The 16,337-nt window shown below is 34.3% G+C and overlaps 2 protein-coding genes across 2 annotated transcripts in view; one reads left to right on the top strand and one right to left on the bottom strand.

The window, feature by feature from the left end:
• The window catches only part of LOC132143411 (voltage-dependent T-type calcium channel subunit alpha-1H-like), a 51,236-nt gene extending 43,517 nt beyond the window's left edge, over nucleotides 1–7,719 (top strand). The window contains exons 24-33 of the mRNA XM_059553600.1: nucleotides 488–639; nucleotides 1,205–1,314; nucleotides 2,475–2,608; nucleotides 2,877–2,947; nucleotides 3,040–3,118; nucleotides 3,629–3,750; nucleotides 3,973–4,266; nucleotides 5,149–5,305; nucleotides 5,389–5,546; nucleotides 6,385–7,719. Coding sequence (XP_059409583.1) covers nucleotides 488–639; nucleotides 1,205–1,314; nucleotides 2,475–2,608; nucleotides 2,877–2,947; nucleotides 3,040–3,118; nucleotides 3,629–3,750; nucleotides 3,973–4,266; nucleotides 5,149–5,305; nucleotides 5,389–5,546; nucleotides 6,385–7,377 — 2,270 coding nt within the window. The 3' untranslated portion in view covers nucleotides 7,378–7,719. The remainder of the gene's footprint in view (nucleotides 1–487; nucleotides 640–1,204; nucleotides 1,315–2,474; nucleotides 2,609–2,876; nucleotides 2,948–3,039; nucleotides 3,119–3,628; nucleotides 3,751–3,972; nucleotides 4,267–5,148; nucleotides 5,306–5,388; nucleotides 5,547–6,384) is intronic.
• Nucleotides 7,720–12,342: 4,623 nt separating this feature from the next.
• The window catches only part of LOC132142996 (synaptogyrin-3-like), a 5,722-nt gene continuing 1,727 nt past the window's right edge, over nucleotides 12,343–16,337 (bottom strand). The window contains exons 2-4 of the mRNA XM_059553161.1: nucleotides 16,028–16,262; nucleotides 14,781–14,926; nucleotides 12,343–13,190 (exon numbers count right to left, since the gene is read on the bottom strand). Coding sequence (XP_059409144.1) covers nucleotides 12,972–13,190; nucleotides 14,781–14,926; nucleotides 16,028–16,262 — 600 coding nt within the window. The 3' untranslated portion in view covers nucleotides 12,343–12,971. The remainder of the gene's footprint in view (nucleotides 13,191–14,780; nucleotides 14,927–16,027; nucleotides 16,263–16,337) is intronic.

A 16,337-nucleotide genomic window follows, 5' to 3' on the forward strand; every position in this document is an offset into this window, starting at 1 on the left:
ACTTGCTATCTCTCTCTCTCTATCTCAAATGCTCACAAAGCTTCTCTCAAAGACACCTTGAGCAGTCGTGAGCCATGATGGATGTGGGGGACGCTTGGCTGGACATTTACAACGTCCCTCAGATGACTCGACTGTTTGCTAACTGTGACCACACACACACACACTGCTATGTTAGCAGTTTAGTAGCCAGACAAAAACTGGGTCAGTGTGCTTATGTTTGACAGGGACAACAAAGTAGCCTATACATTAAACTAACAACACACATCCTGCCCTTGAGTTAGTTTCAACGAAACATCACAAATATTGTGAATATTAACATGTATTCAATTCAAAGCTGCATTCCAAAACTGACATATTTGTTGTTCACAGCATCCTTTGATGCAAGATGAGTGTGTGTGTGTGTGTGTGTGTGTGTGTGTGTGTGTGCGTACCTGAATACACCCTAATGAAGGTGTTCTATTGTTCTCTGTGTGTTTTTGTCTTTCAGAGGCCCTGGAGAGGCCGTACTATGCAGACTACTCTCCAACACGCCTCTATATTCACACACTCTGCACAAGCCATTATCTGGACCTCTTCATCACCATCATCATCGCCATTAATGTGCTCACGATGTCAATGGAGCACTACAGACAACCCAAGGTTTGGTGTATTACACAAACACACACACAGAGAGACAACACTTCTGCAGGGTTAATGATACTATTAATAAGTTAAAAAAAATATATCAGAATTTTAGCATTGCATCTTTTTTCTTAACAAAAAATGGCACACCAGTGTGCTACTATACTACTGAAATAGACACTATACTATCTTATAATAGACTATATATATATATATATATATATATATATATATATTTATTTATTTATTTTTTATTTTTTATTTTTTTTTATTAGCAATAACAACACTGGTTCACACCTACTTTACTTCCATAATCTGACATATTTCAGAGTGAAACATTATTCAGTATAAACAAATCTAGTTAATATAGATTTATGCATCAGAAATAGTTTGGATCATGAAAAGTGGGAGTTACATAACTTGTGATGTTAACCGGAAAGGAAAGTTACTTATGCTGCATAGAAATTAATTACATTTTGATTTTGATTATTTTGACAGACATATTTTTTACTATATAACGAATTTCTGTTGAATTCAAGTTTAATATTCTATGTGTCTGACTGTCTGTATCTGTGTTTCTCAGTATCTGGATGAAGGCCTGAAGTACTGTAATTATTTGTTCACGCTGGTTTTTGTGATCGAGGCTGTGTTGAAATTGGTTGCCTTTGGCTTTAGGAGGTTTTTCAAAGAGAGGTAAGGCTCCGTCATGTGGACACTGTGCAGAAATACAGTATATTTTCTAGAAAGTAATTTCACTAGTTGATAGTATTCTTAAATGGACATTTCAGCATGGATCTGTTCTCATGGATTTCATAAAATGAGGAGAAGACAAGTGCAATAAGTTTTGTTTCACTTTAAAGGCATTAATATAAACTACTGTTCAAAGGTTTAGGGATTTTTTTATGTTTTTGAAATAAGATTTTTTTTATGATCAGCAAGGCCTAATTTATTTGATTATTTGAAAATGCAACACAATAGTCTAATTATGTTTGTGGAAACAGTGATACATTTTTTCAGTATTGTTTGATGAATAGTTTTTTACGACAGCATTTTTTAAGTAATTTTTTTGTAACAATATACATGTAAGTGTCATGTTTGATCAGTTAAATGCATTTTTGCTGAATAAACATATTATTATTATTATTATTATTAAGTATATCATTTAGCAAAGACTTTTACATGTCAATACTTTTTTTCATTGCAAATAAATACAATGACAATTTGCAATAATAATAAAAAATATATGTGATTGTGCTTTTACATTATTAACAACTTTTGTGTTAAAGTGAGTCTGTGAGGACAGATGGTGTCTGTGATGAGTGTCAAGCTGCATCTTGTTTCAAAACTGCATCTTGAGCCTCAATGTTTCTCCAAACCTTACTAAAAAAAGAATGATTGTTACACAAATATTTCAAATGCGTCAGTCTTTGATTGAAATCCTGTCACTCTGTCAGCATCGGATGTCATGCAAACGTGAATACCTGCGACCCATGTTCCAAAATGGTATCAACTCACTGTTTGAAGTGCCTATCAAAAAAGAAAGGTCACATGGTGTCATGAATAATAATAAGACATAAGATAAGGCCATGCAGACTCATGAATAATTATGAGACACCATTGTGACACATCCTGTGACGTTGAGACAGAGAAAAATAGCCCAGAAAGTCTATAAATTAATAACTTTCCTCTTTATAAATTAAAAATACGTTATTATCTTCCACTGTCTTTCACTCGTGTTCCAGAAAGAAAGACCTTTCCTCTGACAGTCTCTAATGGTCAAGTTTAGCTCTTTTCAAGAATATTAAATGGTTTCACAGGACCTCTGCTTTATCTCAGTTTTTTTGTTTTGTCAGGTGGAATCAGTTAGACTTGGCAATTGTTCTTCTCTCTATCATGGGCATCACACTTGAGGAAATTGACCTGAATGCCTCACTACCCATCAACCCGACCATCATACGCATAATGAGGGTGCTGCGCATCGCCAGAGGTACCAAATACACGAAGACAGACACACACACACCAGCCGTGAAATAAAACAGGGTCTAATAAGATCTGCCAGAGAGAAGAGAGATTTCCAGCTTTTTTAGCAATGGGAAATTAAAAAAATGTTTTATTTACACTACCATTCAAAAGTTTGGGGTCAGTAAAATTCTTTCCAGTACAAAACTAAGATATTTCGTACAGTTTGGGTATGTGACATGTTGTGTCTAAATAATTATAAGAGGAATGAAATGTGATATTAAATTGCCTTTCAGTGTTGAAGCTGCTAAAGATGGCCACAGGAATGAGATCTCTTCTGGATACAGTAGTTCAAGCTTTACCGCAGGTCAGTGAGTTCATATGTCACATGCTATATTCATCGTTATTCACAGATTATGATGTATGTGGCTTTATTCTGGAGATGTTCTGGTTCTGTAGGTCGGTAATCTGGGTCTGCTGTTCATGCTGCTGTTCTTCATCTATGCAGCACTGGGAGTCGAACTCTTTGGCAAGCTTGGTTGGTAGACTTTTTATTTCCTGTTATTTAACACCACACTACTGTTTAAAAAAAGTTGTTAAAAAAAGAATGTTTTTCAAAAAAAAAAAACTGTAATACTGTGAAATATTACTACTATTAAAATTGTTAAAATATAATTTATTCCTGTGATGGCAATTACTCCAGTCTTCCTTGTCACATGATCCATGAGAAATTATTATAATATGCTGATTTTCTGCTCAAGAAACATTCTATTACTGTCAATCTTGAAAACATTTGTGTTCCCAAAATGACTTGACTAGAATAGAAAGGTTCAAAAGAACAGCAATGATTTTATAACATTACAAATATAATAAAAATCTCACTTTTAAACAATTGAAAGCATCTTAGCTAAATAAAAGTATTAATTCAGTATAAAATATCTCATGCACCCCAAACTTTGAATAGTAGTGCATATTGTTACATAAAATAAATAAATGTCCAAAATGTATATTTTGGATAAAGTATTCAAATGAATTGTTTTGAACACAGAATGCACTGAGGATAACCCATGTGAGGGTTTGAGCAGACATGCTACATTTCAGAACTTTGGCATGGCGTTCCTCACTCTGTTCCGCGTTTCCACCGGAGACAACTGGAATGGAATCATGAAGGTATTTTGCAAACCATGAAACTATTCATGCATGTCATAAATACCTGTTTATGGAATGCTGATATCTAATGCTAGCTCTTAATTAGACTTAAACTCACCCTCATGTCATTCCAGATGTTTAAGAGTGACATTAGAGACATTAGCTGTCAAAAAGATTATTTGTTTCCCACATACATTAACTTATCAGCTTGACAGAACTCACAATTTCTCTGTTTCTGTTTAGGATACCCTGCGGGAATGTAAAAATGACAGATGTCTGAGTTACCTGCCACTTCTGTCGCCTCTGTACTTTGTGACATTCGTGCTAATGGCACAGTTTGTGCTGGTGAACGTTGTGGTCGCTGTGCTCATGAAACATTTAGAGGAGAGTAACAAAGACGCCCGTGAGGAGGCCGAGATGGAGGCGGAGTTGAAGGAAGAGCTTCATGGCATTCGTAGACAAAGCACCGCCTCTGTGGGCGGAGCCATCGGGCTTGAGGGTACAGCTGTGAAAATGGAGACTCTTTCACATGAACAGGTCAGTTCTGTACATTCTTTTATAATTCTTCTATACATAAAGCCACTGTATTCTTGAAAATATTATACCAAGGAACCCCCTTCCCATATATTTAATAGATATTATTAGAGTTGTATCTAAATGTATTTTAGCTATGTTTATGATAAGAGAAAAAAAATCTGAAAGTTTACTGTATTTAAAAACTCTTTGGTGAAATTGATTAGAAAAGGCTAAATGCTCTTAAAATATAGCCTCACATTTGATCTTCACGGTCAAAAATGATTACCCTAGGAAATTTAATTACAAAAAAAAAACAGATAATTTTTTGAGGGTACAATCTACAAATCAGCCACAGTTTTTAATATATATATACTGTATGGCAGAAAATGCTCTTATAATCCACAAGGGAATGCACAGCCCTGTATGGTTATACTACGGTATTAAATATGATTTTCTTTATTTCTCCCACCGGAAATATCACTTTTAAATAACTTTTGAAAATAATAAATATTTTAAATATATATTTTTTTTATTTGCATTATTGTATATTAAAAAACGTGCATAATTTAGAGGTCAATATTGTCTACCATGAAATCCCCTTAAAACACAAAATGTTAAAGAATAAATATCATTGAAACTAAATAAATGAGATTAATTTAACACCTGAGGGTTATTAATAAATGTGTAGTTAAGGTTTAAAATCAACATGTGCAATTTTAAAGTGGTCCAGTCTATTTTTTTTATTGGAGTACAGGACAGATTATGTACTATATTATATTACAAATATTATATTGAATAATTTAAATAATAATAATAAAAATATTTTTGCAGGGTTTTTAATATGTATATGCAAGGGAAAACATAACTGTTAAAGCACATAATATTGATTTGTTGTGTTCACAGGGCCAAGACCCCAATTACAGCAACTTCCTGACAGTTAGTAGACCGTCTTTATCACGGATGCTGTCCTTACCTAATGACAGTTACATGCTCTATCCTGTTAAGACTGTATATGGGTCCATTCATGAGAGGGTCTCCAAACAGGTCTCCACATTACCAGGTGACCAAACCAAACCAGTTCTTACTGGTCATGGCACATGTGCAGAGAGAGAATATGACTAAAGCTGTTTGTGTATTCTACAGGCTCCTCTCCCTCACTCGGCACCCAGCCCTGTGAAGATAGTGCCATAATGCAGGTTCCAGGAACTGCATCTCAGACAAACCTGGCTGCCGTTCCTGCTCCCCATCCTCTAAATCAAAGAGCAAGATCTAGCAAAGCCTTCAGAGCACTGCGGAGACAGGTACTGCAGCAACTCTCACCCTCATGACTGTTTTATATTAGGGATAACAATAGATTCAATTAAATAGACAATTACATCAAATGAAATGCAAGAATTGTGACACTGATCATGTGAACATTTGTATAAATGTCAGATGTTCTTGCTTCCATTGTATCCTTCTCAAATAATGAGAATCCTTCTCAGATAGATCTGTCTATCTATCTATCTATCTATCTATCTATCTATCTATCTATCTATCTATCTATCTATCTATCTATCTATCTATCTATCTATCTATCTATCTATCAGCCTGTCTGTAAATGTTTTAACTTAAAATGTATATGTACATTTACATTTATATAAGTGATTATTAAAGTGTTATAAATACTTAATCTAATAATACATATATATATATATATATATATATATATATATATATATATATATATATATATATATATATATATATATATGTGTGTGTGTGTAATTTGCAGTGCATCTATGTATTACATAAAATGTTGTTATTATTAATATTATCTAAATTAATACTAAATAATATTATAGTCATTTTGTTTAAATTTGCTTTAATTCTATTTTAAAATATTTAATTTATAAAGTCAATATAAAATACAAAATATACAAAAATATTACATTATTAAACGTTTTATTAAAAATAAATATATATAATTTAAACTATAATATATATATAATCATTTTGTATTAAATTAGGTATTAGCTTTAATTTATTTTAAATAAAATTTCATGATATTAGAAATAGCAAGAAAGTATTCAAGATTGTAATGTAATTTATCGTTATTTTAAATGTGTGTTCTGACAGTACATGTGTTTTTACCTGCAGCAAGCAATAAAGAGCGACTCTATTGATTCCACAAACACTGACTCCAGAGACACCTTACACATCCAGAGCAAACCCTGCTCCAGTGATGATGTTCATCTCAAAGTACCCAGCATTCCCCTCACCAGTGGATCCGCCCCGTGTTCGCCCCAGGCCTCACCTCCCCCTCCCCTCCGCAACCGAACAGCGAGCGTACGAACAAACAGACACATGTACAGCCAGCGCAGCATCCCCTGTCGACAATCTAGAAAACCTCTGGAAATAACCAACACACATGCACAAACCAAACTAGAGGATTCGCATGAGGTGGTGCGCCTCAAAACGAACGTTCCCCAAAGAAGAGCCTCTCAGCGTGTGGCACGCAACCAGAACTTGTCCCCTCATGAACCGCCCTACTGTTCTGAAGCCCGGTCTCAAGACTCATTACACGGCGGGGCATCCCAGCCGGGCACCAGCGCTCAATGTCTACGGAAGTACAACAGTATGGGAAATAATGGCTTCCTATCTCAACTCCACGTCCCTCGGCGCCACTCAACGCACGGGGAAGAGTTACTGCTTCAGCAGCAGCCACCTGGACCTTCTCAAATGCCCAAGAAGGAGAAAATGAGCCCGCCCTGCATCTCCATCGACCCTCCCACCGAAGCAGAGTTTCAGTCTCCAGCGGTCGGTCAGGATCACAGCACAGTCCTAAGACGGCGGACACCATCCTTCGACTCCGCATTACCACAGGAGTCCACAGATCTTCCTGACCTGCAGGATGAACCTCTTTTGCCAGGTCGTTTGCCCCTCCCACAATTCTCTTTTGACCAATCGGATGTAAGTTCGCTGAGCAGCATGTCAGAACTGCTTTCGGATAGTGACCAGTCGACGCACTCCTTCCCTCCCGAGGGGCGTTTGGGGGCGGTGGGAGACGCAGCTCAGAGTCCACTCAGGAAGAAGGTATTGGTCAGAATGGCCAGCACTAGGGATCCAGGAAATGAGGATTCGTTTGCCTAAGCGACCGCGCAGGAAGTCACTCATGCATTCCGCCTCTTCGCAAAGCATTTTAATAACAGTCAGAGGCGGTGTCGGCAAAAGTATGCAAATGTGTTTCTGATGGAACTGAGGTTTTTTTGCCTGATCATATTGATTAGGGAACTTGTATTAGTGTTCATCACACACACTGATGTTGTGGCGTTTTATGTGAGTTCATATGAACATCCGTCACAGAAACATGTTGCATCGTGGCATGACAATGCAATTTTAACCCTCATATTTTGTTTGGGGTCTGAAAGGTTGATAGATTTATAGCTCAAAAAGTGTCATTTAAAGTTATCCTGTAAAGCCTGGCAAATGAAATCTAAGTTTAGTGAAACTTTAGACAAAATATATATATATATTTTTTTGTTGTTGTTGTTGTTGTTGTTGAGTTTATTTGAGTGGGCAAAGTTGCAAAGTTGACACACGAACCACGTCCTGAAGGAGGAAGAATTGATTAATTGTTTTTATTTTTACATTTTGACACAAATTGTGATCCAGCATTTTTGCAACAGACATGAATGACACAATAAATCATGCGGAAGTGTAGTTTTGCTTTTTAAAAGATTAGATTTCCTTCTTGCGCTGGCAAAAAATAACACTCAATATGTCTTGAGAAATTATGCAAATCTAGTTTAATTTTAATTTTTTTAATGCATTATTATTATAATTATTAATAATATTTTAAATCAGACTGACCCCAAACACAAACAACATTACTATATTGCATAATAATTACCCGACAGTCTGAGGAACAGAATAACATAATGTGTTGAAATGAGTTATTATTATGAGTTATTATTAGTGAGTAAATCTCGACAGAACATGAGGGTTAAATGGCAGCACTATATTTGTCATCTTCAAGCAAACCCTCACGTCACATGATTAATTAACTTAAAAGTCATGCCCTAATTGTAACACCCTATTGTCTTACAGAATATATGACACAGATCTATTTTAGCTGAAACATGTGCATGTTTCATAATGCAGATTGTGTAGCTGAAGGAATGAGATGATTATTGTATATAGCCTATGTGTGGCATGTGATATTTTTGTAAAGGGTCCGATTTTTACATATTGTTGGTCTTCAGGAAGGATCGTGTTAAATGAATGTTCCAGGTTCAAGTTCTTCAGCTGCAGCAGAAAATCATTTTGAGTTGTTCCTCAGTTTGTGTGTACAGTGATGCAGTAGAAGTCTATGGGGAAAAGCACTGCAGCAGGATAAAATAGACACTATTTTGAAACTATAGTCAAGAGTTTAGCATTGTGTCGACATGACACTAGTGTAATAACATTTCCTAATAACTCTGTCTATGCAAACTTATATCCAATTTTTAGTCTCTACACTGAAACTGTTTTGACTCAGAAGGTAATACATTTAACATGGCAAGTAACACATTGAAGTAAACATGACATTTTTAAGTACAACTGAAATATAATTAAATTTAAATAGTATTTTCTTGTAAAAATGTGCTCAAATTTGACAGTCTGTGGAGGACTTGGAGTGTCATTTTAAAGCAAATAAATCATCATCAATAAATCAATCATGTATTATTTCAAATTAACAATTTAAATATTTTTTTCAAATTGACAAATAAATACACATATTTAAAAGAGGTTAATTTATCTAGTAATGCAGTTAAATGTAATAATTAATAACACATGCAAAGACAACAGTAGGTAACTACCAGAAATTCGTCTTGTACAGACAGATCTTTTTCTTTAAACCCTCTGAAATATTTTCCCCTTTGACTTTCATTGTTAGAGCATATATCAATTTTAAGTGTTCTTTCTTTTAAACTGTATTTCCCTGACGTGCTTCTTGTAAACTTTCAATCAGGACATTTATTTATGTATTTATTCCATGCACAAGCACAGAGATTTCCAAAGAAATGAGCTAGCATGAATGTTAACAGTTAGTTTTGTTTGAAAACACTGGTGTTTTGGATCATCAAGGGATGAATTCAGTAATAATAAGCCCATGAACAGTTACATTTCGGTATAGTTTTGAATAGCATTATCATTATTTCCTTTCTTGTCAGTGTTGCAGTATTAACAACAACATGACGCTTGACAGACGTGCATCTGAAGTTCCCCTGCATTACCAGTCAAACATGGGCTTTTCACACTTAACCTTGGGTTAACAACCATAGATTAAGGCCACTTTTAACCCTGGATTAATAAAATTCCCATTTTGACATTAAGGAATCCCGAAAAAATCTATCAAGTTTTTGTGCAGCAAGCCAGCATATTAGAATGATTTTTGGAGAATCATGTGACACTGAAGACTGGAGAAATGATGAACAAAAAACGATTCTTCTGTTTTTTATGTGTGTTTTGAGTGTTTTCAAGCCCTGTAAAAATAGTGTTTGTTTGATTGATTGCAGTTTACAAATTCTCAAAGTATTGGCAGTTATTATGCCTGGCATATTTTTAAAAAATTATTTTATGGTTAACTAGAGTGTAATGGAGGTATTTGGGAAAACCAAGGGCTGCTAAATATAAATGAGTATCACTGTAGAGGTCAGGATGTGTGTCATGTATGCAGTGTGAGATCCAGAATGCTGTTTGACTGCTTTATGATGCTTTTGGGTGCATCTACAGATGTTAGCATCTGTTGAGTATCAAGATACATTTTGATGAAAAACTATGGACATTAAACGTTAAGAGACTGTTAACTACTTGAAAAGATTTCTATTTTGCTCCCAATGCTGTGTTTCCTGTAGACTGTAATCCATTGCCACTATGTGTGAAGTGTGTGAACAGAGCCTAATGCCAATACTTTCCAATAATAGGGTACAAAATTGGGCTTGAAATAACTTCAATAATAAAAGGAATAAAATAATAATAATAATAAAACTATGTGTCAGTGAAAGGAGGCGTTTTGCCCAAATCTTTTGTTTTGGGGGCATGGGGGGGGGGGTAGTTTGGGCTCAAATGTTGTTTTTTAGTTTTAGTTTTTGATAAACTTATATGTCCCATAAAGTAGCAAATATATATATATTTTATTCCCCTTGATGTAACCTTAATAACAGGGTCGAATGAATGGTTGCCATTTGAAACTTGCTATTGGCATGCTGTGAATTTTATGTTAGTTAATAGTTTATTAAACATATTAATAGCTCTTTGTCTGAAGAACATGACATTTTTATATATATTTATTTGACAAAAAAGCAACAGGACACTAGTTTGTACCCTATTTGTGGAGAATTCCATCCTCCAAGGTTCACTTGCAAGGTTTTTGTCATCCAGCTTATTCATATTGGTTTTTGGAACGCAAACAATATGTACCTTGTAATATATCCCAATGTATTTGAAATTATAAACAAGGACAGCACCAGAAAGCTTCTGTGTGTTGATCTGGTAATAATAGCATGTATATCAACCCAACTGTATCTTGCCCTTATTTCTGTTGTTTTTGTATGGCATAATAAAGCACACTACCATAAGACACACACTGTATTATAAATCTAGTTGCAAATCCAATAATGGCTACATAGCTGTAAACATTTTACAGCTTCAAATTTCTTTTCAAGGGCATTTTAAGGCATTCAGGTTTATGGAAACATGAAAGTCTGCTTATTAAACTGGATTTATTGAAATGATTTAAGTAAGAGGAAAACCATCTTTTTATGCTTAAACCTAAAGCATTTGTCTCATAGAGAATGCTTTTTTTTACACTCATACACAGCAAAGGCTTCTCCAAACATTGTATTATTATAAATGATCAATGTTGTGTTATTATTTTATCTTTTGTAACAAATTTAATTTATTTTAGTATCATTTTTATTTAAGCTTTTAAGATTTCAGTTTTAACCAAAACTATATTATATTTATAATAAATATTAATATTATTAGTATTTATTCATATTTTAATTAGTTTTTATTTTTATATTTTCAGTTTTCATCCCAGTAATTTTGATTAAGGCTTTTGTTGTTTTCACTCATTTTATATTTCTGTATTATATAGCATGCATTAATTTATTTGACTTTAAGTTATAGTTTGTGATTTTAGTTTTTAAAATTACATCAAATTATAAAAAATCATGTAATATTGCTAGCTTATTTGAGTTTTATTTCAATTAGTGAATGTTTAAATATATATATATATATATATATATATATATATATATATAGTATATGAAAGGTCTTTATTGTAATTTAACAGCAGTTTTCACCTTCTCTCAGAATTGAAAATTCTGTCTTTTTTACTCATCATCATGTTATTCCAAAACTTAAAAAAAAAAAAAAAAAATCTGTGGAATAGAGTATTGTCCATTTGGAATCCCAGCACAAAAGATGTCATCATCCAGCAGTATGCTTCACTGTACTGATTCATTTTTATTCAGGACCTCATGGTACTGTATATGTCAGCTTAAAGACTTTAATAACCACTGTAACTTCTTCCATTAACAAAATATAACAAGTACATCTCTGCTTCAGTGGGAATTTGTGGCATTTTAACATATCATGCAATTAGACAGAATTAGACCAAGCACACACATTCCCACCCACACACACACACACACACACACACATACACAAGTATGCTTGTTAAAGTAAACAATCTGTTCCAGTAATCTCAGTTATCTCATCCGGAATGTTTCTGACTGCTACTAGAGTCCATCAGCAGACACACACACACTCATTTGCTCATTCTCTTCACCATTTCTCATTATTTCTCAATTTCAATAATTTCTCATTATTTTTTCTCTTAGTGACATACTGTAAGTACTTATAAACACATTTGCTAATTCTCTCTCAACAAAAACAGATTTTTGACAATTTATTTGGACAGAACTGATTTAACTGCAGAAGATGTTGATTGATGTATCGTTTGGTACTTCTGTCAATCAGCTGTGCCAAGACATTTGATAATCAGAAACACAAAAATATTAATATTCTTAAAGGTGCACCAAGTAACTTTTGTAATTGAAAAAAAAGTTTTACCCTGAAAGAAACGAATAGTACTTTTGTAAAATATGTTGTAAATTTTAGATATGAAATATGACTCCGCCTCATATTAGTGGTCTAAAACTCCTGTTTTTTTAAGGTTTTCATGTAAGATATATATATTTTATTTGATTGATTTTACTTCAATCACATAATTTCAATTCATTAAACTGGCAAAAAAAAAAGTAATCATTTAGATAAGCTTTTTCTGAATTTTAGTCATTAAATTCTGTCATTATTTACTCAGCAAAAACTTTGTCTTTTAAATGATGCAAGAGCCAATACTTAGTGCACCTTTAATTATTTTTAATTTCTTTAATTAAACAATAATTACTAAATAAATCGTCCATGGTGATTTTGACAATTATTTGTAGCCGAATGTAAAAAATTTGTGTAGGGCAGGCAACCACAATCAACCCAAAACATCCATCTTTGCTGAGGTTGAAGTGAGATACATTATCAGACTGTATTATAGTGCAGACTACAGAAGGTGAGCATCATCTCCTCACCACCCTGTTACTAAAATGCAATACGATACGATACATTTAGCTAACATTGACGGCAGACTATACTCAGTCCTTTAGCGCTGCTATATTCCTTGCCTTCTGATTGGTTGTGGATTAAAATGCAGGCGGGATCTTGTATCCAGGGGGGCGGGTCTCCACGGTTTCGATGAGCGGTGTACTCTGGTAAGCGTTGACGGGGATGGTGGTCTGACCAATGACATCGTTGGAGGGGTACGGCTGCTTGGGCGGATGGGTGGCCATGTGCTCAGTGGTGAACAGTGTCATGTCAGTACCGAGCAGGAACCTCTGAACGGCGCACACCGTAAGGCCCGCCTAGTCCGGAGAACCAGGATTATGCATATTAGTGATTAGCATGTGATTAGCATGTTAGTGAGAAAGAAAGTCAAGCTTATGAGGTATCAGCAAGAGTTAGCTGGAATGCTTGAGTTAGCCAAGTTTCAGTTTAAACACACAAGAAAAATATGTTTTGACTCTACTTGATCTAGAAGTATAAGTTCATTCTTATAATTGTGACGGAAAAAGTGACTTTAATTAAAGTAGGCCATGCAATATATGTAATGTTATGTGAATGCCTGTGTTTGTGTCTGGTGTTTATATTACCCATGACATGTTTTTATATACAGGTGTTTTGTTTTTTTTGTTTTTTAAAGTATATATTTTAAATTACATCATCTATTCTAACTAAAATATATTGTTTCCAATTTAAAAAAAACTTGAGTTAATGCAAAATATTTTTTGCATTCTTTCATTCATTTTATAGCAATCATAATACTTGCTTTAGTCATAAATCTACTGTATATACAGTGGCCAAATGTCTGTGCACATTTACACTATTGTTCAAAATTTTGGGGTCATAAGATTTTTTAATGTTTTTGAAAAAAGTCTCTTATGCTCACATTTATTTGATAAAATATACAGTAAAAGTTGTAAAATGAAAGTATAATTGTGAAAAAAATTACAATTTAAAATGATTGTCTTTTATTTGAATATATTTTAACATGTAATTTATTTTTGTGATGGCAAAGCTGCATTTTCAGCAAGCATTACTCCAGTCTGCAGAGTCACATGACAACATTTTAAACAGTAGTGTATATTTTCAAAAAATATAATCAATTATATTACTTAAAATCACTTTTTAACATTGACCACTTTCTAATAATTGGCCAATTGGGCACAGTTATTATTTGAGAAAATCTTAAAATATTGGCTAGTTGATTGTGATGGCAAATAGAATATAGTATATGTATACATATATATATATATATAGTGTAGCTTAATATCTATAAAGCTAGGCTTCATAATAACCAGCGATAACATATATTCAATAATATAAAATCTTTAGAAATTGTAATACTTGTTTTATCAACATTTATGAAACATTGTTTGTGTACTTTTAAACTTCAGAGATTTATCATGTTTATTATAAATCTAGATTATTACACACTGTATACTCTTAAAGAAAAAATGACAAAGCTGCCACTGGGGTGGAACCCTAAGGTACAAAAGCTAAAAGCTACACCTTTGTAACTTATTTCCCCCTAAATGGTACATATTACTCCATTAAAGGTAAATATTAGTACTTTAAAAGTACATATTAGAACCTTTTGAATTGCCCCAGTGATAGATTGGTACCTTTATTGACTATATTGACAGTACTGTGTCTCATACAGTCAGACTAGCATAGTTTAGAGTGTACTTAGGAGTAGTACATGAAATCTACATCTACTGTAGGCTATCGAGAGACTGTTAGGCTGTTTGGACAGAAGCCTCTGTTTATCCTCCATAAAGGCAGTGTCCTTAACCACAGACATAGATAAGTCTGAAGCACAAACACCAATGCTGGCAGTCAAATATGAAAATAATTGTGATGGTGTACTGTGTGTATAAGATGGAGTGTCTTACCCAGGTAAGGATGGAGAAGAAAGAGAAGGCGATAGCTGCTCGTGCCGCGTCTGACGCCTGCTCCAGCGGCAGCTCCTTAGGGGAAGTACGACTCCACTGACTGGCCAAAAAGCAGAATCCTACAAACCAAATGAATGTCCAGAAACCTGAAGAGAGGAGATGGGCAAATGTGTGATTTTTTTTTTTTTTCAGGTACACTACATTTTATTATCATACAAATATATTGACAATTTCAGCAATTGGGTCTTTAGAACAATGTAATAGTTAACTAAAACTAAAACCTTATATACTAAACTAACATTATATGTGACCCTGGACCACAAAACCAGTCTAAAGTGTCCATTTTTAGAATAAATAAGCTTTCCATTGATGTATGGTTTATTAGGACAGGACAATATTTGGCAGAGATACATCTATTTAAAAACAATTCTTAACAATACATATTACTAATCAAAAATTAAGTTTTGATATATTTACGGTAGGAAATTTATATCTTCATGGAACAAGATCTTTACTTAATATCTTAATGATTTTTGGCATAAAAGAATCAATCAAAATCAATAATTTTGACCAATACAATGCTTTTTTGGCTATTGCTAAAAATATATACCAGGGACTTAGGGGAAGTCGTGGCTTAATGGTTAGAGAGTCGGACTGGCAATCGAAAGGTTGTGAGTTTGAGCCTTGGACCGGCAGGAATTGTGGGTGGGGGGAGTGCATGTACAGTTCTCTCTCCACCTTCAATACCACGACTTAGGTGCCCTTGAGCAAGGCACCGAACCCCCAACTGCTCCCTGGGTGCTGCAGCATAAAATGGCTGCCCACTGCTCTGGGTGTGTGTTCACAGTGTGTGTGTGTGTTCACTGCTCTGTGTGTGTGCACTTCGGATGGGTTAAATGCAGAGCACAAATTCTGAGTATGGGTCATCATACTTGGCTGAATGTCATGTCAATTTCACTTCCCTGTTCCAGGGTCACAAATATATATACTATATTATAAACTAAAGCTAAAATCTTATATAGCATATTTGTAACATCTTTGTTGAACATAATTATTACTTACTGCAATCAAATAAAATATATTTTTTAATCAGTTATTTAGGTTAGAAATAAAAATTTCAGATTAACTTTTGAATGGAATGCAGAAGTAAATGAAAATCACTGACTGGATGTAATTGTGACTGCATCAGAATACACTAATTATCATCATTCACATGATAACAGGGATTCATGACTGAATACTTTTACCTGAAAAAACCATCTCCAACAGCACTGCTCTCTTTCTGTTTTTAACACTGCTGATCTGGGGGAAGTAGACGTCCAGGGCCAGGAAGGAGACACAGGCTAAGAAAGCCACAATTCCTATAGTGATGCCGTAGTTACAGGCGTCTGCGTTCTTATTAAAGACACAGTGCAGGCGCTCACTGCCCATATTCACATAACCCTCATTTATTATAGAAGCAAAGACCACCATGGAGAAGATCTGGAGAGAGTCAGTGAAAAAAAGACATGAGTCACAGCAACAGGCATATAAACTTCATCCCAGGTCGGTGATAAA

This window comes from Carassius carassius, chromosome 7 (assembly GCF_963082965.1).
Source record: "Carassius carassius chromosome 7, fCarCar2.1, whole genome shotgun sequence".
Lineage (NCBI taxonomy): Eukaryota > Metazoa > Chordata > Actinopteri > Cypriniformes > Cyprinidae > Carassius > Carassius carassius.